Source organism: Anomaloglossus baeobatrachus, chromosome 7 (genome assembly GCF_048569485.1).
Source record: "Anomaloglossus baeobatrachus isolate aAnoBae1 chromosome 7, aAnoBae1.hap1, whole genome shotgun sequence".
In the NCBI taxonomy this organism is placed as follows: domain Eukaryota; kingdom Metazoa; phylum Chordata; class Amphibia; order Anura; family Aromobatidae; genus Anomaloglossus; species Anomaloglossus baeobatrachus.
Genome location: NC_134359.1, coordinates 294830293 through 294853782, shown reverse-complemented (window position 1 = coordinate 294853782; position 23490 = coordinate 294830293). Strand labels below are relative to the sequence as shown.

Here is a 23490-nt window from a genome sequence, read left to right as displayed (position 1 = left end):
AGTTGTTTTTGCCATTTTGGGTGCGTTTTGCTAACATTGTAGTCAATGTTAAAATGTCAATGGCAAAAACCAAGATTCCTACAAATTCCTGCGTTTAACCTGCTTTTTCATTGCAGAAAACATGCAAACATGCGGACTACCAAAACACATGCTTTTTAATCATTAAAATAATGATTTCATATGTCCCTTTACACACACACATAGTCTGAAAATTTAAATTAAGGAAATTAATGCTTTATTGCTATTTTTCCATAAAATATCATATTACCGCAATAAATTAATGAACATAATTTATTTTCATGATTTTTCCTATGAATATAGATTTGATTCTTTTTTTCCATTTTTCAAAAAATTTGACTATTTAAACTTTATTAAGCAGAGTCTTTATGTTCAAAACGCAACAATCAGAACGCAGGTGGAAACGCAGGTTAAAAGCGCTGAAAACGCGTCAAATACGCGGCTAATACGCATGCGTTTTCAGCGCTAAATTTTTGGAAGAGGCAACTTAGGTCAAATCAATTAAGCCCAAAACGTGCGTTCTAAACTGCAAGTAGGTGAACGCAAAGTGGGGCCCTAGCCTAAGCCGTTCAGTTTTGAACTAGAAGGGTTTCAAGTCTCCAGGTAATGGAGCACAGCAGAGGATTGCAGAGGGTTTGATTCTCTGTGATTCGTACACATCTTTCCATATTGTTGCTTTTGCAAACTGAGAAGTGAAAAACATACAGATATATTCAGTGATCAGCTGTAACGTTATTAAGGCCAGATGCCTGATACTGGGTCTGCTCCTTACTGGAAGTGGTGGCATCTTGCGGTATCTGGCACATTAATACTCGGGAATCTCGGCAGTCAGCCACCCTGCCTTGGATACAACAAGCAGCAACATCCCACAAGACCTACCATAAGCTTAGAGCATCCCACAGGACCCACTGTATACCAGGAACATCCCACAAGACCCACCATAAGCAGGCAAAATCACACATGACCCACTGTAAGTCGGGAACATCCCACAAGAGTCACCATATACTAGGAACATCACACAAGACCCACCATAAGCAAAGAACGGGAACATCACACAAGACCCACCATAAGCTAAGAACATCCCACAAGACCCACCATAAGCAGGGAACGGGAACATCCCACAAGACCCACCATAAGCAGGGAACGGGAACATCACACAAGACACACCATAAGGCTACTTTCACACATCCGGTTTGAGCCCTGCGGCTCAATACGGCTGTGAAAACTATGCAACGGATGCGGTGAAAACACCGCATCCTTTGCATAAGTTTTTACATGCGGCCGGTCCGTTTTTTTCCGGTTGCGGCATGCTACTGAGCATGCGCAGTGGAAAATACCGCATGCGGCGACCGGATGCGGTTTTTTCCGCATCGCGCCGCATCCGGCCTCCATAGGGATGCATTGAAAAATGCGCCGCAGCGGCCGGATGCGGCGCGATGCGGTGTTTTTTGCCGGAGCAAAAAACGTTGCAGGGAACGTTCGATCCGGCCGCCGCATCGGCTACATCTGCCGCATGCGGCAAAAACCGGACCGAACGCAAGCCCCTGCGGCACAATGCGGCACTAATGTAAGTCAATGCAAAAAAAACCGCAATCGGCGTTACAAAAGCCGGTTGCGGTTTTTCTGCAGAACGCCGTATTGTGCCGCAGAGCAAAAATCCGGATGTGTGAAAGTACCCTAAGCCAGGAACATCCCACAAGAGTCACTATGTACCAGGAACATCACACAAGACCCACCATAAGCTGAGAACATCCCACAGGGCCTGCCGTATACCAGGAGCATCACTCAATGCCCACTGTAAGCTGAGAACATCCCACAAGACCCACTGTAACCAGGGAACATCACACAATTCCCACCGTAAGCAGGGAACATCACACAAGACCCACCGTATGCAGGGAACATCACACAAGACCCACCGTAAGCTGGGAAAATCCCACAAGAGTTGCTGTATACCAGGAACATCACACAAGACCCACCATAAGCTGAGAAGATCCTACAGGACCCACCGTATACAAGAAACATTACACAAGACCCACTGTAAGCCGAGAACATCCCACAGGACCTGTCGTATACCAGGAACATCACACAAGACCGAACGTAAGTCAGAAACATCCCACAAGAGTCGCCATATACCAGGAACATCACATAAGACCCACCATAAACTGAGAACATCACATAGGGCCTGCCGTATACCAAGAGCATCACTCAAGACCCACCGTAAGCTGAGAACATCCCACAGGGCCTGCCGTATACTAGGAGCATCACTCAAGACCCACCGTAAGCTGAGAACATCCTACAGGACCAACCGTATAACAGAAACATTACCCAACACCCACACACCCACCTTAAGCTGAGAACATCCCACAGGGCCTGCAGTATACGAGGAACATCACACAGGACCCACCATAAGCTGAGAACATTCAGCAGGACTCGCTGTATACCAGGAACATCACACAAGACCCACCGAAAGCCGAGAACGTGCCGCAGGACCCGCTGTATACCGAAAACATCCCACAGGCCCACTGTATACCAAGAACGTCACACAAAACCTACCGTAAGCCGAAAACATCCCACAGGACCCACCTTATACCAGAAACATCACACAAGAACCACCAAAAGCCGAGCACATCCCACAGGAACCACCGTAAACTGGGAACATCCCACAAGACCCGCCAGGAATACCCCATAAGAACTATCGTACACTGGAAATATCCCAAAAGATCCGGCGTACCGGAACACCCCCACAGGACCCACAATAAGCCAGGAACACCCAAAAGGACTCACTCTATAACGTGAATGTGCCACAGGACCTGACGTATAACCTGAACCCCCCATAAGACCCCCATATACTGGGAACAATCCCACGAAAACTATTGTATACTGGAAATATCCCACAAAATCCAGCGTATACCGGGAACAACCACCCCATAAAACGCTTGGTTGCAATATGACCCTCAAGGTATATCTTCTGCATCGCCATCTTGCAACCTTCTGTGAAGCCTTGGTGCAGTCAGTGATGAGCAGCATGAACGTTGCTCTAAGATGTGAAGGCCATGGTGGGACGGTATCCTAGGTTATATTTTGCATTGTATGTAGAGTTTGGAAGGTTTTGGAGACAAAGGGAGGGGATCCCACAGCTTAGAAAGTTTTTGTGATAGAGAAAAACTGGGGTCATTTTTGGAGTCAGAAGCCAAATGTCAGTCACAAACGAGTGTCAGATCCAACGCAACGAAAACCGTGACCCCAGGAGCTATCTGTATCTGATCGGAGAGAGGTGAACAGTCAAATATTTGTACCAAGAACTTTACTATAAAGAGACTCTTATCAGCTTCAGAGACGTCATTGCTGCTTCACACCCTCACAGCTGTAATCATAGCGCAGCAGTCATTACTGTAACCATATCTGTTTATTACTCTACTGAGCTCTGTATATGACCTGATACTGTACGGTGGAGTCAATATGTAATAACCTGCGTATCTCCTGTATATAAATATATGTGTACAGCTGATATATCCTGGATATTTCCAGCTCATACACAATGTATAACATAGACTCACACTTCTTACTTATGTTGGTGTTTATTGATGTGATATCTGAGGCTTGGAGATCAGTTTCTGGTTCTGCTCTTGGACCTCAGGCCAAGGTAGAGTGAAAGCTTCATCATTTGCCCCAATGTGACATTTCCCCTTCAGTTTCGGACCCTTGATATGATTACCGCGTGGTATCAGGCCGACTGTGTGCACTGGATCCGAGCCTTTGTATTACAATTCTTCTTGCCCAAGGCTGATGATGGGCACTCTCCTAGGAATCGGTCACGGTGTCTGCAGTTGATAAATTCCACCCAGGAGGGGGCAGCATCGACATCAGCGGTAACGACCCCTTCCTGGTATATCCCACCTGATCCACACCCCAGCTGCTTACATATGAGAGAGGCGGAATGAGCTGTCATCGCATTATTACAAACCCATCCCCAGCTTCCATTATAGTAAACTTCCAGCTGTCCTTCACATCTGTTCTGTCCTCCCACCAGCCGGATGTCCATGGACTCTGTGGAAAAGAAAAAAATCAGAGCTCACAATTCTGCAGGCCTCAGAGCTTAAATCTCCCAGCATTCCCTGCTTATTTAGTGTACTATGATTTGCATCCCAGAAGAATGAATTTCACACCCGCAGTAAGTCCTCCAGGAACAATTTCCTTCAGCGTACGTTTCATAGATTGACCCCCAGGGACTGGTCTGAGCTTCAGGAGAATGGATTTCACAGTTAGTCAGTCCTCCAGACTTAGTTTTCATAGATTGACCCCTAAGAACTGGTCTAGGCTTCAGGACAATGGATTTCCCTTCTTACCTGAACACACAAGTCTTGCAACTTGCTTTTCTCCAGATACCATGTGCTTCCATGAGCTTGAAAGACATTCCCGTAATTTGCTCTCATGTCCTGCACATCTTAGGTCCTTCAGCCAAACGTTCCCAGCTCTATTCATTACCACAGTGGTGGCATTAATGGCACGGCCGCACCTCAGCTCCCTGCAGACTACATCAGCATCGGCCGAGGTCCACGAGTCACCACTGACCAAGGCCCATTCTCCTCTCTGATAAACCTGCACCGTCCCGGCACAATATCCAGGGCCCTCCACCAGCTGAACACTTTGACTTTCTGCAATGGTAAAAACATGATGTGACAGGGTTCGCGTTGAGCAAATAGGTCCAAAGAATCTTGGTCCAGCGGCCAGAATAGTAGTCCACAGCTTTGCGAGCCTTATCCTCTTCTGATTAGTATGCCAGACGCAACATCATACTTGCTTCATGCCAATTACGTTGTGCCAGTCCTACTATTCAGAAGAAGCTCTAGGGGAACCCAGCATTTAGGAAGAAGTTCTCAAGGCCACTAGACCAAGATTCTAAAAATATTTTTGCACTGCTCTAGACTGGGTCTAAATTACTATGACAAACCTGAGCAGATGACTCCTGCATCTCCCCCGATGTCAGTAGAGGCATCTTGAGGCTTGGGTTGAGTCTTTAGACACTCTTCCAAGTCACTCTCGTTTCCTTGACATATGATGCTGTCCCACTTTATCGCTCCATGTGATGGCCTTTCTAGAGAAAACGAATCAATGGCTTCTCCGCAATGTAGTTGTGTACACACGACTTGCGCATCTTTGATGTCCCATTGATGGTCTGTCACTCTTCCCCAGGAAGAGTTCTGCAGGACCTCTACTCTTCCATCACAGTGACTTGTCCCACCTACCAGATGTAGAGACTCCATTTTGCCTGTTGGGTATATCGATGATGTTCTGGTGGTCAACATTGGTTCTACCAGCTTGTTCATAGGTAATGATGAGTCTGGAACCAAGAGTTTTACCTACCTGAACATATTACGCTAGCCGTGGCCCAGTCTGGACATGTATTTTTCCCAAAAGCCATCTTTGTACATTCTCCAAGGTTGGACTCTGTGCCTTTACAATGAAACTCATCTGTCCAAATCAGGTCACTTTTTCCAAAATGACCCTCATTAGGAAGTGATACAGCGCTGCCACATTGTAACTGTCTGCAAAGAACACTGGCGGATCGGAGGTCCCAGAATGAGCCGCAAATTGAACCCCACTTACCGGCAACCATCATCTCTACTCTTCCTGAACATCTCTGACTACTGTTAACCAATTTGAAGTCGCTGCTCAAACCTATGAAGAGATGGAGAAAGTTAAGAGATGAGAAAGATGCATCAAAAATTATTTTTCACCTGGACATAGTCCTCTACCCATTGTTATCTCTTGGCGTAGTCCTCTTTTAGTGGATCCATTCACATTTATGTCCGATTTATACAGCTGAAACTCAATTTTTCTTATATAGATAGGTAAAAGATGAAAGTCATGGAAAGATCTCAGAAGCTTAACACATACAGTTTCTATTATGGAGGTCAATGGAAATTCAGTATGAGTTAGACTCCTGAGCTCCCTCTAGTGGTGGCTGCAGGCAGTAAAAAGTTTATTGAGATTCTATATAGTATCAAAAAGTGGAGATTTAATCTTCCAGTTCATGTTAAAGTTACATACCTGTCCTTCTGTCCTCACAGATGACCCCAACATCATTTTTATGTCCACAGCGATCGATTCCCCACATCGGGTGTTGACATTCCCATATAGCAGACTCTTGTCCTATACATTTTACGTGATTCAACCAAATCTTTCCAGTTCCAGCTCCAAAGCTGACCGCCTTGGCTTGGATGTCATTTTCATGGTGGCCACCACATCCGAGTTGGTTACAAACCACGGTGGCCTCTTTGACACCCCAGTAGTAGCCACACACTGTGCCCCATTGTCCCCGATGACGAACCATCAGTCGTCCCTCACACTCATTCTTCCCATCAACAAGCTTGACCTCCTCTGGTTCACCTGTGAACATACATGAGATCATTGGATGGTCTGTTGGGTCTACTGGAGATCACATATTTGGATGTCGTTCACATGGAACAGAGTTTACAATAAGTCAGTGGGATGGTGTTTGGTGGGCACAAGCGTGGTTGCTTATAATTTTATCCCCCTCTCCCTGTCCCTGACTGATGAGTACCACCTTTTCTGGCATAAGTGCATTGAGTGACCGCCTGGTGTCACCTATGAAGAGCGAAGTGGTTGAGTTGAGTTTCCCATCAGTTTCCTCGCTCTGCGTTGTCTTAGTATAATGAAGGGAACATTGTCATCTACACAGAGTGAAGCAGCCCATGACAAACTCAACCCTCATTGGTTTCATTTTTTGGAAGAGCAGCTCTGGAGAACAAACTGCTGCTCTAACTACTGAAAAACTAGGGAGGATTTACTATTTGTCTCCTTGGTGTCTCGAATTTCAAAAATATTTAGAAGTTTGTTTGTTTTTAGCGACTTTCTTGCTTTTCAATGTTTTCGAGAGTCTCATGGATTCTGGCCGTGTGAGGTGATAAGAAAACTGACAGCAACTTGGACTCGAAATCAACTTGGAGAATAAGTGATTTCTGGATTTATCATTCTTCTGCTTGAATTCCTGGAGTTACACAGTACCCAACACAGCGAGAGATGTACGAGGCCTGAAGAAGGAGTGTAACATGGCCGCTAACCCCAAATTCTAGATGTTTTCATTCCCCTTTTAGAGATGAGAATCTGGTCACCATCCAGTATGGTCACCCAACCGTCCTAAAGCTGGAATGGTGGCCCTTCCTCAGGCCTCGTACTAGGCATGGCATGGTTGTGCCCAGGATATTCAAAACGGCTCGTTACCTGCACACATCACCCCAACATCCTGCTCGTGGTCACAGAACGGATGACCCCACATCTGGTGCTGACATTTCCACAGGTTCGGCTCTTCTCCGGTGCAGACAATATTACTGAACCAAACCTTCCCGGCTCCAGGACCGAATGATGTCGCTTTGATTTCAGCACTGGAGGTATCACAGCCCAACTGGCGGCAAATGACCGCCGCATCCTTGTCACTCCAATAGTCACCACAGACTGTGCCCCACTGCCCCTGGTGACGGACCTCCAGCCTCCCCTCACACGCACAGGTTCCTCCAACAAGTCTCAGCTCCTGAGGACCACCTATAGGAAACCAATATGTATAAATATGGTGGTGTATGTATATACCAAATAAGGGCTATATACAGCTGGCATATATGGCCTTTTAGATATGACAGCTGGTATAACCTGGACATCTCCTGTATATAATTCTATATGTACAGCTGGTATAGCCTGGCATCTCCTGTATATAATTATATATGTACAGCCGGTATAACCTGGGCATCTCCTGTATATAATTATATATGTACAGCTGGTATAACCTGGGCATCTCCTGTATATAATTCTATATGTACAGCTGGTATAACCTGGGCATCTCCTGTATATAATTATATATGTACAGCCGGTATAACCTGGGCATCTCCTGTATATAATTATATATGTACAGCCGGTATAACCTGGGCATCTCCTGTATATAATTATATATGTATAGCTGGTATAACATGGGCATCTCCTGTATATAATTATATATGTACAGCTGGTATAACCTGGGCATCTCCTGTATATAATTATATATGTACAGCTGGTATAACCTGGGCATCTCCTGTATATAATTATATATGTACAGCCGGTATAACCTGGGTATCTCCTGTATATAATTATATATGTACAGCTGGTATAACCTGGGCATCTCCTGTATATAATTATATATGTACAGCTGATATAACCTGGGCATCTCCTGTACATAATTATATATGTATAGCTGGTATAACCTGGGCATCTCCTGTATATAATTATATATGTACAGCTGGTATAGCCTGGCATCTCCTGTATATAATTATATATGTACAGCTGATATAACCTGGGCATCTCCTGTACATAATTATATATGTATAGCTGGTATAACCTGGGCATCTCCTGTACATAATTATATATGTACAGCCGGTATAACCTGGGTATCTCCTGTATATAATTATATATGTACAGCTGGTATAACCTGGGCATCTCCTGTATATAATTATATATGTACAGCTGGTATAGCCTGGCATCTCCTGTATATAATTATATATGTACATCTGGTATAACCTGGCATCTCCTGTATATAATTATATATGTACAGCCGGTATAACCTGGGCATCTCCTGTATATAATTATATATGTACAGCTGGTATAGCCTGGCATCTCCTGTATATAATTATATATGTACAGCTGGTATAACCTGGGCATCTCCTGTATATAATTCTATATGTACAGCCGGTATAACCTGGGCATCTCCTGTATATAATTATATATGTACAGCCGGTATAACCTGGGCATCTCCTGTATATAATTATATATGTACAGCTGGTATAACCTGGGCATCTCCTGTATATAATTATATATGTACAGCTGGTATAACCTGGGCATCTCCTGTATATAATTATATATGTACAGCCGGTATAACCTGGGTATCTCCTGTATATAATTATATATGTACAGCTGGTATAACCTGGGCATCTCCTGTACATAATTATATATGTATAGCTGGTATAACCTGGGCATCTCCTGTATATAATTATATATGTATAGCTGGTATAACCTGGGCAGCTCCTGTATATAATTATATATGTACAGCTGGTATAACCTGGGCATCTCCTGTATATAATTATATATGTATAGCTGGTATAACCTGGGCATCTCCTGTATATAATTATATATGTACAGCCGGTATAACCTGGCATCTCCTGTATATAATTATATATGTACAGCTGGTATAACCTGGACATCTCCTGTATATAATTATATATGTACAGCTGGTATAACCTGGGCATCTCCTGTATATAATTATATATGTACAGCTAGTATAACCTGGGCATCTCCTGTATATAATTATATATGTACAGCCGGTATAACCTGGGCATCTCCTGTATATAATTATATATGTACAGCCGGTATAACCTGGGTATCTCCTGTATATAATTATATATGTACAGCTGGTATAACCTGGGCATCTCCTGTATATAATTATATATGTACAGCTAGTATAACCTGGGCATCTCCTGTATATAATTATATATGTACAGCCGGTATAACCTGGGCATCTCCTGTATATAATTATATATGTACAGCTGGTATAACCTGGGCATCTCCTGTATATAATTATATATGTACAGCTGGTATAACCTGGGCATCTCCTGTATATAATTATATATGTACAGCTGGTATAACCTGGGCATCTCCTGTATATAATTATATATGTACAGCCGGTATAACCTGGGCATCTCCTGTATATAATTATATATTTACAGCTGATATAACCTGGGCATCTCCTGTATATAATTAGATATGTACAGCCGGTATAACCTGGGTATCTCCTGTATATAATTATATATGTACAGCTGGTATAACCTGGGCATCTCCTGCATATAATTATATATTTATATTATATATATGTACAGCTGGTATAACCTGGGCATCTCCTGTATATAATTATATATGTACAGCCGGTATAACCTGGACATCTCCTGTATATAATTATATATTTACAGCCGATATAACCTGGGCATGTCCTGTATATAATTATATATGTACAGCTGGTATAACCTGGGCATCTCTTGTATATAATTATATATGTACAGCCGGTATAACTTGGGCATCTCCTGTATATAATTATATATTTACAGCTGATATAACCTAGGCATCTCCTGTATATAATTATATATGTACAGCCGGTATAACCCGGGCATCTCCTGTATATAATTATATATGTACAGCCGGTATAACCCGGGCATCTCCTGTATCTAATTATATATGTACAGCCGGTATAACCTGGGCATCTCCTGCATATAATTATATATTTACAGCCGATATAACCTGGGCATCTCCTGTATAGAATTATATATGAACAGCTGGTATAACCTGGGTATCTCCTGTATATAATTATATATGTACAGCTGGTATAACCTGGGCATCTCCTGTATATAATTATATATGTACAGCTAGTATAACCTGGGCATCTCCTGTATATAATTATATATGTACAGCCGGTATAACCTGGGCATCTCCTGTATATAATTATATATGTACAGCTGGTATAACCTGGACATCTCCTGTATATAATTATATATGTACAGCCGGTATAACCTGGACATCTCCTGTATATAATTATATATGTACAGCTAGTATAACCTGGGCATCTCCTGTATATAATTATATATGTACAGCCGGTATAACCTGGGCATCCCCTGTATATAATTATATATGTACAGCCGGTATAACCTGGGTATCTCCTGTATATAATTATATATGTACAGCCGGTATAACCTGGACATCTCCTGTATATAATTATATATGTACAGCTGGTATAACCTGGGCATCTCCTGTATATAATTATATATGTACAGCCGGTATAACCTGGGCATCTCCTGTATATAATTATATATGTACAGCCGGTATAACCTGGGTATCTCCTGTATATAATTATATATGTACAGCTGGTATAACCTGGGTATCTCCTGTATATAATTATATATGTACAGCCGGTATAATCTGGGTATCTCCTGTATATAATTATATATGTACAGCCGGTATAACCTGGGCATCTCCTGTATATAATTATATATGTACAGCCGGTATAACCTGGGCATCCCCTGTATATAATTATATATGTACAGCCGGTATAACCTGGACATCTCCTGTATATAATTATATATGTACAGCTGGTATAACCCGGGCATCTCCTGTATATAATTATATATGTACAGCTGGTATAACCTGGGTATCTCCTGTATATAATTATATATGTACAGCTGGTATAACCTGGGCATCTCCTGTATATAATTATATATGTACAGCTGGTATAACCCGGGCATCTCCTGTATATAATTATATATGTACAGCTGGTATAACCTGGGTATCTCCTGTATATAATTATATATGTACAGCTGGTATAACCTGGGCATCTCCTGTATATAATTATATATGTACAGCTGGTATAACCTGGACATCTCCTGTATATAATTATATATGTACAGCTGGTATAACCTGGGCATCTCCTGTATATAATTATATATGTACAGCTGGTATAACCCGGGCATCTCCTGTATATAATTATATATGTACAGCTGGTATAACCTGGGCATCTCCTGTATATAATTATATATGTACAGCTGGTATAACCCGGGCATCTCCTGTATATAATTATATATGTACAGCTGGTATAACCTGGGTATCTCCTGTATATAATTATATATGTACAGCTGGTATAACCTGGGCATCTCCTGTATATAATTATATATGTACAGCTGGTATAACCCGGGCATCTCCTGTATATAATTATATATGTACAGCCGGTATAACCTGGGCATCTCCTGTATATAATTATATATGTACAGCCGGTATAACCTGGGCATCTCCTGTATATAATTATATATGTACAGCTGCTATAACAAAACCTTTTTGTACCTGAACAGAATACTCCCGCATCGTCTCGATGTTTACATGAGCCACTTCCCCACATTCGATGCTTACAGTCCCACACGGCTGTCTCGTCCCCCTCACACTTGACATTATGGAGCCAGACTTTGCCCTTTCCGGCTCCAAATGAAGCTGCTTTAACTTGAAGCTCATTGGTGATGTTGCAGCCCAGATGTCTACAGACCACGAGGGCATTACTGGTGTACCAGTCCAGACCACACACGGTGCCCCACTGTCCTCTGTGCTTCACCTCTACTCGTCCTTCACACTCATTGTCCCCACCAGCCAGGCGTTTCTCCTCCAATTCACCTGTAAACAAGTGGAATATATTCACCAGAGGGCAAAAAATGTAAAATATATACAACAAATATACTAAAAGACCATATGAGATACTGTATACAGAGATACATGATAAGATCCTGTCTGCAGCCACCACTAGGGGGAGCTCCCTGTATACAGATATACATGATAAGATCCTGTCTGCAGCCGCCACTAGAGGGAGCTCCCTGTATACAGAGATACATGATAAGATACTGTCTGCAGCCACCACTAGGGGGAGCTCCCTGTTTACAGAGATACATGATAAGATTCTGTCTGCAGCCACCACTAGGGGGAGCTCCCTGTATACAGAGATACATGATAACATCCTGACTGCAGCCACCACTAGGGGGAGCTCCCTGTATACAGAGATACATGATAAGATCCTGTCTGCAGCCACCACTAGGGGGAGCTCCCTGTATACAGAGATACATGATAAGATCCTGTCTGCAGCCACCACTAGGGGGAGCTCCCTGTTTACAGAGATACATGATAAGATTCTGTCTGCAGCCACCACTAGGGGGAGCTCCCTGTATGCAGAGATACATGATAAGATCCTGTCTGCAGCCACCACTAGGGGGAGCTCCCTGTATACAGAGATACATGATAAGATCCTGTCTGCAGTCACCACTAGGGGGAGCCCCCTGTATACAGAGATACATGATAAGATCCTGTCTGCAGTCACCACTAGGGGGAGCTCCCTGTATACAGAGATACATGATAAGATCCTGTCTGCAGCCACCACTAGGGGGAGCTCCCTGTATACAGAGATACATGATAAGATCCTGTCTGCAGCCACCACTAGGGGGAGCTCCCTGTATACAGATATACATGATAAGATCCTGTCTGCAGCCACCACTAGAGGGAGCTCCCTGTATACAGAGATACATGATAAGATACTGTCTGCAGCCACCACTAGGGGGAGCTCCCTGTTTACAGAGATACATGATAAGATTCTGTCTGCAGCCACCACTAGGGGGAGCTCCCTGTATGCAGAGATACATGATAAGATCCTGTCTGCAGCCACCACTAGGGGGAGCTCCCTGTATACAGAGATACATGATAAGATCCTGTCTGCAGTCACCACTAGGGGGAGCCCCCTGTATACAGAGATACATGATAAGATCCTGTCTGCAGTCACCACTAGGGGGAGCTCCCTGTATACAGAGATACATGATAAGATCCTGTCTGCAGCCACCACTAGGGGGAGCTCCCTGTATACAGAGATACATGATAAGATCCTGTCTGCAGCCACCACTAGGAGGAGCTCCCTGTATACAGAGATACATGATAAGATCCTGTCTGCAGCCACCACTAGGGGGAGCTCCCTGTATACAGAGATACATGATAAGATCCTGTCTGCAGTCACCACTAGGGGGAGCTCCCTGTATACAAAGATACATGATAAGATCTTGTCTGCAGCCACCACTAGGGGGAGCTTCCTGTATACAGAGATACATGATAAGATCCTGTCTGCAGCCACCACTAGGAGGAGCTCCCTGTATACAGAGATACATGATAAGATCCTGTCTGCAGCCACCACTAGGGGGAGCTCCCTGTATACAGAGATACATGATAAGATCCTGTCTGCAGTCACCACTAGGGGGAGCTCCCTGTATACAGAGATACATGATAAGATCCTGTCTGCAGCCACCACTAGGGGGAGCTCCCTGTATACAGAGATACATGATAAGATCCTGTCTGCAGTCACCACTAGGAGGAGCTCCCTGTATACAGAGATACATGATAAGATCCTGTCTGCAGCCACCACTAGGGGGAGCTCCCTGTATACAGAGATACATGATAAGATCCTGTCTGCAGCCACCACTACGGGGAGCTCCCTGTATACAGAGATACATGATAAGATCCTGTCTGCAGTCACCACTAGGGGGAGCTCCCTGTATACAGAGATACATGATAAGATCCTGTCTGCAGCCACCACTAGGGGGAGCTCCCTGTATACAGAGATACATGATAAGATCCTGTCTGCAGTCACCACTAGGGGGAGCTCCCTGTATACAGAGATACATGATAAGATCCTGTCTGCAGCCACCACTAGGGGGAGCTCCCTGTATACAGAGATACATGATAAGATCCTGTCTGCAGTCACCACTAGGGGGAGCTCCCTGTATACAGAGATACATTATAAGATCCTGTCTGCAGCCACCACTAGGGGGAGCTCCCTGTATACAGAGATACATGATAAGATCCTGTCTGCAGCCACCACTAGGGGGAGCTCCCTGTATACAGAGATACATGATAAGATCCTGTCTGCAGTCACCACTAGGGGGAGCTCCCTGTATACAGAGATACATGATAAGATCCTGTCTGCAGCCACCACTAGGGGGAGCTCCCTGTATACAGAGATACATGATAAGATCCTGTCTGCAGCCACCACTAGAGGGAGCTCCCTGTATACAGAGATACATGATAAGATCCTGTCTGCAGCCACCACTAGGGGGAGCTCCCTGTATACAGAGATACATGATAAGATCCTGTCTGCAGTCACCACTAGGGGGAGCCCCCTATATACAGAGATACATGATAAGATCCTGTCTGCAGTCACCACTAGGGGGAGCTCCCTGTATACAGAGATACATGATAAGATCCTGTCTGCAGCCACCACTAGGGGGAGCTCCCTGTATACAGAGATACATGATAAGATCCTGTCTGCAGCCACCACTAGGGGGAGCTCCCTGTATACAGAGATACATGATAAGATCCTGTCTGCAGCCACCACTAGGAGGAGCTCCCTGTATACAGAGATACATGATAAGATCCTGTCTGCAGCCACCACTAGGGGGAGCTCCCTGTATACAGAGATACATGATAAGATCCTGTCTGCCTGCAGTCACCACTAGGGGGAGCTCCCTGTATACAGAGATACATGATAAGATCCTGTCTGCAGCCACCACTAGGGGGAGCTCCCTGTATACAGAGATACATGATAAGATCCTGTCTGCAGCCACCACTAGGGGGAGCTCCCTGTATACAGAGATACATGATAAGATCCTGTCTGCAGCCACCACTAGGGGGAGCTCCCTGTATACAGAAATACATGATAAGATCCTGTCTGCAGTCACCACTAGGGGGAGCTCCCTGTATACAGATAAACATGATAAGATCCTGTCTGCAGTCACCACTAGGGGGAGCTCCCTGTATACAGAGATACATGATAAGATCCTGTCTGCAGCCACCACTAGGGGGAGCTCCCTGTATACAGAGATACATGATAAGATCCTGTCTGCAGCAACCACTAGGGGGAGCTCCCTGTATACAGAGATACATGATAAGATCCTGTCTGCAGCCACCACTAGGGGGAGCTCCCTGTATACAGAAATACATGATAAGATCCTGTCTGCAGTCACCACTAGGGGGAGCTCCCTGTATACAGATAAACATGATAAGATCCTGTCTGCAGTCACCACTAGGGGGAGCTCCCTGTATACAGAGATACATGATAAGATCCTGTCTGCAGCCACCACTAGGGGGAGCTCCCTGTATACAGAGATACATGATAAGATCCTGTCTGCAGCCACCACTAGGGGGAGCTCCCTGTATACAGAGATACATGATAAGATTCTGTCTGCAGCCACCACTATTGGGAGCTCCCTGTATACAGAGATACATGATAAGATCCTGTCTGCAGCCACCACTAGGGGGAGCTCCCTGTATACAGAGATACATGATAAGATCCTGTCTGCAGCCACCACTAGGGGGAGCTCCACGTATAGTAGTTATATACTCGCCTGCACATATGACTCCGACGTCCTTCTTATGGTGACAGATGTCTCCTGATTCAGTGGAATATTTGCAGTGATTCAGAGTTTCCTCCTGTCCATTACAGGTCACACTGGTCAACCACACCGTCCCAGTTCCGGCACCAAATGAGGATACCCGGGCATTCTGTCCTGGCCCTCGCAGGCAGCCCATCTGTCTACAAACCACGTCTGTGTTCTTCTCATCCCAGTCATCTTCACATACCGTGCTCCAATCTCCCCCAATTTTCACCTCCACTCTCCCTTCACAGGGGCCGGATCCCCCCACAAGTCTCACTTCTTCTATTCCATCTATAAGGAGATAATGTCATGGTTTTTTTTCAATATATAGGAATCAGGAGCAGTGCCTAGTTAAGCAGGAATATAAGCGGGGGTTGAGCTAAGTGATTGTGACCTCCCCCACAGATCAAGGCACATTGAGCGGCGGTAATTAGTGGTGGAGCTAAGTGATTATGACCTCCCCCACAGATCAAGGCACATTAGCGGGGGTCATTGAGGGTGGAGCTAAGGTGATTGTGACCTCCCCCACAGAGCAAGACCCATTGAGCAAGGGTGATTGGGATAGAGCTAAGTGATTATTACCTCCTCCACAGATCATGGCACATTGATTGGGGGTCATTGGGGGTGGAGCTAAGTGAATGTGACCTCCCCCACAGATCAAGGCACATTGAAAGGGGGTCATTGGTGGTGGAGCAAAGTGATTGGGACTTCTCCCATAGAGCAAGGCCCACTGAGCAAGGTTCATCGTGGGTGGAGCTAAGTGATTATGACCTCTCCCACAGATCAAGGCACCTTGAGTGGGGGTCATTGGGGGTGGAGCTAAGTGATTGTGACCTCCCCCACAGATCAAGGCACCTTGAGTGGGGGTCATTGGGGGTGGAGCTAAGTGATTGTGACCTCCCCCACAGATCAAGGCCCATTAAGCGGGGGTTATTGAGGGTGGAGCTAAATGATTATGACCTCCCCCACAGATCAAGGCATGTTAAGCGGGGGTCATTGGGGGTGGAGCCAAGTGATTATGACTTCATACACAGATCAAGGCACATTGAGTGGAGGTCATAGGGGTGGAGCTAAGTGATTGTGACCTCCCCCACAGATCAAGGCACATTGAGCAAGGGTCATTGGGGGTGGATTGGGGGTGGAGCTAAGTGATTATGACCTCCCCCACAGATCAAGGCACATTGAGCAGGGGTCATTGGGGTGGAGCTAAGTGAATGTGACCTTCCCCACAGATCAAGGCACATTAAGCAGGGGTCATTGAGGGTGGAGCTAAGTGATTGTGACCTCCCCCACAGAGCAAGACCCATTGAGCAAGGGTGATTGGGGTGGAGCTTAGTGATTATTACCTCCCCCACAGATCATGGCACATTGATTGGGGGGTCATTGGGGGTGGAGCTAAGTGAATGTGACCTCCCCCACAGATCAAGGCACATTAAGCGGGGGTCATTGGGGGTGGAGCTAAGTGAATGTGACCTCCCCCACAGATCAAGGCACCTTGAGCTGGATTCATAGGTCCAAAAGGAACAAAGAAGCAGAGGGGTTACCCACTGTAGAGATGTCCATACATACCCTAGTGGGTGGTGTGGACGGAGCTGAGTGTCAGCACTCACCTGAGATGACGCCGATCACTGCTCCGAGGAGGATCACCGCGCCGAGCCGTCTGCTTCCTTCCATTGTGCTCCTGAGTCTAATAATGTGCTGTAATATGTAATACACCCAACCTCTGGAGGAGAAAATCCTCCTCCGGAATCATCCCAGAGGCAGACCACCGGACAGGAATCTTGGATCTTCTCCACTTGTGATTGGCAAGAGAGAAGGGTCTTATCTCCGGGACTGTGGAACATCTACTGTGTGCGGATACCGGCCAGACCCATATCACCGCCGTGATATCACCCATCTATCAATGTAATGATCACTACAATCAGCACTAGACCGCCGGAGCACAGGGTCCGGGCCCCCAAAGAACTGGACCCAAAATCATCTTACAAAAAAGCTAAATGTTTCCAACTTTATGTGTTTGCTGCTCAGATCGGCTTTAACTCAGCGTCTCCGGCACTAGATGGCGGCACATTCTGCGACCAGCACAACATCTGGCGGCAGAAGCGGCTGGTCTGTCATGTTTACTGTATAGAGTTGCTGGGACTTTTCCCATAATTTACCTAACATAATAAGTATTTCTGGTATTTATGTCGCGGGGCGCGGAAGCTTCTGGTACTTTACGACTTAAGGAAGAACTGTCTTTTATGTAATGTTTTTTTATGTACAGTACGTGCAGAAGTCACTGCATAAATGTCCACACGGCATCTATCTATTATATATCTATTGAGTATAAAACCCCGCCGGTCCGACCTCTCTCCACCGCGCAAACACACACAGGACACAAAGAAAAAAGTACACAAGGTGTGTCACAGCCGTATATTATACACGGATAAAGCTACACATTCATGATATCATCAAGTCAATCATTACATTCCATTTTAATTTTAATTTTAATTTTTTTTTTACTTTCAAATGTTTAGATTTACAAAAAGTTACAAAACGTTCTGAGGATTCTAAAAGATTCTGGAACTCGGAGAAAAAAAAGCAAAATAGACAAATGCCCGGTATTAAAGGGTGATGCCACTTTTTTTTTTTTCTGGTAAAAGGGCCCCTAATTTAGGAAGAGTGGTGGGACACGTATGGCCGCCCTAAACCCCCCAGAGATATTCACGGTGTGTGTATGTTCGGCATTGTCTTGTCTGTCTTGTACTTTGTTTTTTTTGAGGGTTACTTGTGTTTTTATTTAATCATTGAGCTTGTGCTTGTTTTGTGTTTGTTGTTTGAGTGTTTTTTTGTGTTTTTCTTTTTAAATAATTGAGATGGTTTGTTTTTTGTGTTTGCTGTTTGAGTGTTTTTTTTGTGTTTTTGTGTTGTTTTTTCATCATTGAACTTGTGTTTGTTGTTTGAATGTTTTTTAGTGTTTTTGTGGGGTTTTTTTAATCACTGAGCTCCTGTTTGTTTTATGTGTTTGTTGTTTGAGTGTTTTTTGTTTTATTTTATTCATCATTGAGCTTGTTTGTTTTATGTGTTTGTTGTTTGATTGTTTTTTTGTGTTGTTTTTTTCATCATTGAGCTTGTGTTTATTTTATGTGTTTGTTGTTTGAGTGTTTTTTTCATCACTGAGCTGGTGTTTGTTTTATGTGTTTGTTGTTTCTGTGTTTTTTTTTAATCACTGAGCTTATGTTTGTTTTATGTGTTTGTTGTTTGAGTGTTTTTTTTCTGTTTTTTCATCATTGAGCTTGAGTTTGTTTTATGTGTTTGTTTTATTTTTTCTTCATCATTGAGCTTGTGTTTGTTGTTTGAGTGTTTTTTTGTGTTTGTGTTTTTTTTCATCATTAAGCTTGTGTTTGTTTTATGTGTTTGTTGTTTGAGTGTTTTTTCTGTTGTTTTTCATCATTGAGCTTGTGTTTGTTTTATGTGTTTTTTATTCTTTCTTCATCATTGAGCTTGTGTTTGTTGTTTGATTGTTTTTTTGTGTTTGTGTTTTTTTCATCATTGAGCTTGTGTTTGTTTTATGTGTTTGTTGTTTGAGTGGTTTTTCTGTTGTTTTTCATCATTGAGCTTGTGTTTGTTTTATGTGTTTTTTTGTGTTTTATTCTTTCTTCATCATTGAGCTTGTGTTTGTTAATTGAGTGTTTTTTTGTGTTTCTGTGGTTTTTTTAATCACTGAGCTTGTGTTTGTTTTTTCAGTATTTTTTTAAATCACTGAGCTTGTGTTTTGTTTTGAGTGTTTTTTGTGTTTGTTTTATGTCTGTATTATTTGATTTGCCTATCTGTGTACATATCAGCTCTATACCCACCCTGCAAGGTTTGTTCACATGGACTTTTTTTGCTTACAAAAATGACAGTTTCAGAAAACTTTTGAAAGTTTTTCTTTTCCTCAAGTGTTTCCTGTAGCGTTTTCTGAAGATTTTATATTTTTTTCCTGAAGAATTTTTTCTTTTTATGTCCTTTTGATTGAACAGTGTCCTAGTAAGGAGCAAATTGCATGACAAACTACATCAAAGAATTAATATGCACTTTTTTTATTTTTCCATCTGGCATATTTTTAAAAAATTCGTCAGGAAAAAAGATTAAAAAACCCCCGCATGTGAGCAACAGAGTGGAAATGAATAGAAAGAGTTGGATTTTAAGGAGTATTTTCTGCTAAAAAGCCCCCAACATAAAAACCCTCAGTGATCATAGCCTTATATTCTCAAATCTAAAAATAGACAAGTCTTGGAGACTTTTATGGCTTCCATAGACCATAATCTGGTCTTGTTGGAAAGTTACTGACAAGTGATAATAGGTTTTACACCTCACAAAATGGTTGTATAAAAAAATCGAGAAACCTCGTGTAACCGGTTGAATAGGTTAAATTACCGAACTATATAAACATTTAAAAAAAAATAACAACAGGGGTGGAAAGTCCATTGAGTACAAACCTCTGAAGTATCTAATGTAACCTACTTATACCATCATCCTTCGGTGTTGCTGTTGTACCCAAAACCTTGCAGATGTTTTTAAGACGCAAATGGAAAGTGAAAGTCTCCTTCCATGCCCAAAAAGTTCCAAGATGTTCTTCTAACTCTTCATTGTAATGCAACTGTTGTCAAATATGTAGAACGCGGCATGAAGAGGCTCGTGTAAAGTGACGGTGAAGGTGTGCAAGTGCTTGGTAGGGTTGAGCTGATAGAAGGACATGTATCCGGCATCATAGTCCAGGTAGATCCCAACACCTTGCACCGTAGAATCAGAGACCACTGTGTTTTGTACATTGTTGTGAGAGACTCCAAGAAACTTTTGGAAAAATAAAGTCCACGACTTGTTGTTGTAGCCGAGAAATGAGTCGTTACCGGCGACCTTCCTCTCGATGCTCTTCAAAGCCATCCCAATGATCCACCTCGGGGCTTCACTCACGTCAACTTCCCAGTAATGCTGACCGGAGGTGAATGCATTGGTGCTCAAAACCTGACATGACTTAAACCTCTCGGGGGTCTCCGGATACTTCTGAGATATTGCAGAATGGGAAGCGGTTTTCAGGTCACTGGATATGATGATTTTATTTTGAGCGGTGTTCACATCCAGCAAGATGCTTGTCTTCTTCACATCTGTAAACTGACGTAAGGCTTTAATGTCCTGCAGGCTCTCGGCAAAGTTTAGGAGCCCTATGTGTAGGATGAGGGAGATGAGACCCTCATCTACACTCGAGGATACTTTGATGTCACTGTCACCTTCACTGCTTTTTCGAGAGCCCCTTCGCTTTTTGACCTCTTCATGAGTCGTTCCCCTCAGTACCATTAGTGGGTTGGTCACATCTTGCAGCTCTTCGAGTTGCTTCATCTTTTTAGAAAGTTCATCTTTTTTCTTCTCAAGTTGTTCGATCAAGCCGTTGACCCGAAAAGTAACTTGCTTCTCCTGCCTGGAGACCTCACTCATTGCCCTGGCCTGTAGAGCCGCCAGCTGTTCATTCATATCTCGAAAAAGGGCAGCCACCCTATCTGTCACCCCCGTAGCCGCTCCTTGCATGTTGTCACGTTTGTTTAACAGTCTCTCAAGTTTCTACTCATTCTCTTCACTCTCTAAAGCCAAGGCGTCCATGTTGTCCTTAAAAGTTGCCTTTCTCTTCTCGTAGGCATCTTTGAGCGAGTCCACTTTGTGACCTCGATGTTCTCCGATGATACAACATGAGGCACAGATGCAGGCTCCATCCTTGGAGCAGCAGAACTCAATTACCTTATCGTGGATGGGACATTTCATGTCCTTGACAGAAGCGGTGGGCTCCACCAGGATATGTTCGGCAGCCTTACTGTGGACCTTGGTGTGTTCTTCACACAAAGAAGCCGCGCAGTGCACACACGTCTTAGTGGCAGGAACCGGGGACTGGACGCAGTAGCTGCAGAAGATCTCACCAGTTTTCCCAGATTTAGGTGACTCCATCATACACCAGAGACCAGAGGAACGAGAAGAATGGAGAGAACAGCTGTGATCAGAGGTAGTGCTCACAACGTGCAGAGCTCCAGGAGAGAAGAGAGCTGGCTTATGTTGTGAGAAGGTAATAAAGCCAATGTTATGGCAACTACAATTTATGATTTAAGAGTTTTATATCCACTGAGTCACGTGGAGAACAGAGTCCAAATCCTATAACTGTAAATGGAGATTTACTGCCCAACAACATTACAGTCCTGTGGATTGCAGCTCACGTATCAATAATCTATCAATCCTTCTATCTACATCATTGCCTTTGCGTGTTTTTTTTATTGCAACTTTTGAGTGTTTTGCTCCTTTTTTTGTTTGTACCCAATTCGTTATTCTATTCGCACCTTTTTTGAAGTTTCATTTTATATTTACTCTCCTGTTTCTGTTTTTTTTATTCTGTTTTCCGCAGTACAGGCGGTGTTTATCAATACCAAATGTTTTGGCCTGATTCATCAATTGCGACTTTTTAAAAAATCGCACAATTTGGCGCAGTGTCACTCCAGTCCCCCTTGCCTCCCACCTCCCCAATGTGTTTTTGAGTATGATAAAATTTTGGTACAATTTTTGCAACTTTTGTCGCAAACAAACAGTAGAAGAAAGTAAAAAATGACCGTTTGGTGGCGTGGCGTGCACCATTTTGAAAAATTTGTCACCAAAAATTGGAAATAGTACCACAAGACAAAATACCCTAATTTTGAGATCATTAGATGCAATTTTCATCCCAAAAATTTGGGAGGAAAATGAGGGGTGCGTTTTATAATCCGAATGTAGCTTACCGGAGATGCTGGAGAGGGGTTGCAGGAGCAATGCCGCATGCGCTGTGCTGGACCTGTGCTGCGCTGGGGCTACAGTCCAAGGGTTCTGTGCTGTGCTGGGGCTGCGGGCGCTGTGCTGGAGCTGCGTTGTGCTGGGGCGGCAGTTCAAGGATTCTGTGCTGGGGCTGCGGGTGCTGTGCTGGAGCTGCGCTGTGCTGGGGCTGCAGTCCAAAGGTTCTGTGCTGTGCTGGGGCTGCGGGCGCTGTGCTGGAGCTGCGCTGTGCGGGAGCTGCAGTCCAAGGGTTCTGTGCTGTGTTGGGGCTGTGGGCGCTGTGCTGGAGCTGTGCTGTGCGGGGGCTGCAGGTCAAGGGTCCTGTGCCTTGCTGAGGCTGCGGGCGCTGTGCGGGGGCTGCAGTCCAAGGGTTCTGTGCTGGGGCTGCGGGTGCTGTGCTAGAGCTGTGCTGTGCAGGGGCTGCAGTCCAAGGGTTCTGTGCCTTGCTGAGGCTGCCGGCGCTGTGCGGGGGCTGCAGTCCAAGGGTTCTGTGCTGGGGCTGCGGGTGCTGTGCTAGAGCTGTGCTGTGCGGGGGCTGCAGTCCAAGGGTTCTGTGCCTTGCTGAGGCTGCCGGCGCTGTGCGGGGGCTGCAATCAAAGGGTTCTGTGCTGTGCTGGGGCTGCGCTGTGTAGGGGCA

General features: G+C 44.3%; 1 protein-coding gene and 1 pseudogene across 1 annotated transcript; both read right to left on the bottom strand.

Moving 5' to 3' along the window:
- Positions 1–3307: 3307 nt before the first annotated feature.
- LOC142246435 (scavenger receptor cysteine-rich type 1 protein M130-like) lies at positions 3308–18016 on the bottom strand. The gene is made up of 9 exons (XM_075319488.1): positions 17660–18016; positions 16020–16340; positions 11941–12261; positions 7264–7581; positions 6070–6408; positions 5383–5697; positions 4970–5287; positions 4365–4673; positions 3308–4065 (listed from the first exon to the last, which is right to left on the bottom strand). Exons 1-9 carry the CDS (start codon positions 17721–17723, stop codon positions 3743–3745), a joined length of 2628 nt encoding a protein of 875 aa, XP_075175603.1. The 5' UTR covers positions 17724–18016; the 3' UTR covers positions 3308–3742.
- Positions 18017–18526: 510 nt separating this feature from the next.
- Positions 18527–22007, bottom strand: LOC142246434 (tripartite motif-containing protein 16-like; annotated as a pseudogene).
- Between the last annotated feature and the right edge of the window lie 1483 nt (positions 22008–23490).

What these genes read in the sequence shown, in the direction of transcription:
- LOC142246435 (XM_075319488.1), bottom strand. Translation starts at nt 17,723, where the DNA reads ATGGAAGGAAGCAGACGGCTCGGCGCGGTGATCCTCCTCGGAGCAGTG. An exon ending in TGCGGGAGTATTCTGTTCAG is followed by an intron (nt 7,582 to 11,940) that starts GTACAAAAAGGT and finishes GGTTTCCTATAG; the next exon opens with GTGGTCCTCAGGAGCTGAGA. An exon ending in TGCAAGACTTGTGTGTTCAG is followed by an intron (nt 4,066 to 4,364) that starts GTAAGAAGGGAA and finishes TCTTTTCCACAG; the next exon opens with AGTCCATGGACATCCGGCTG.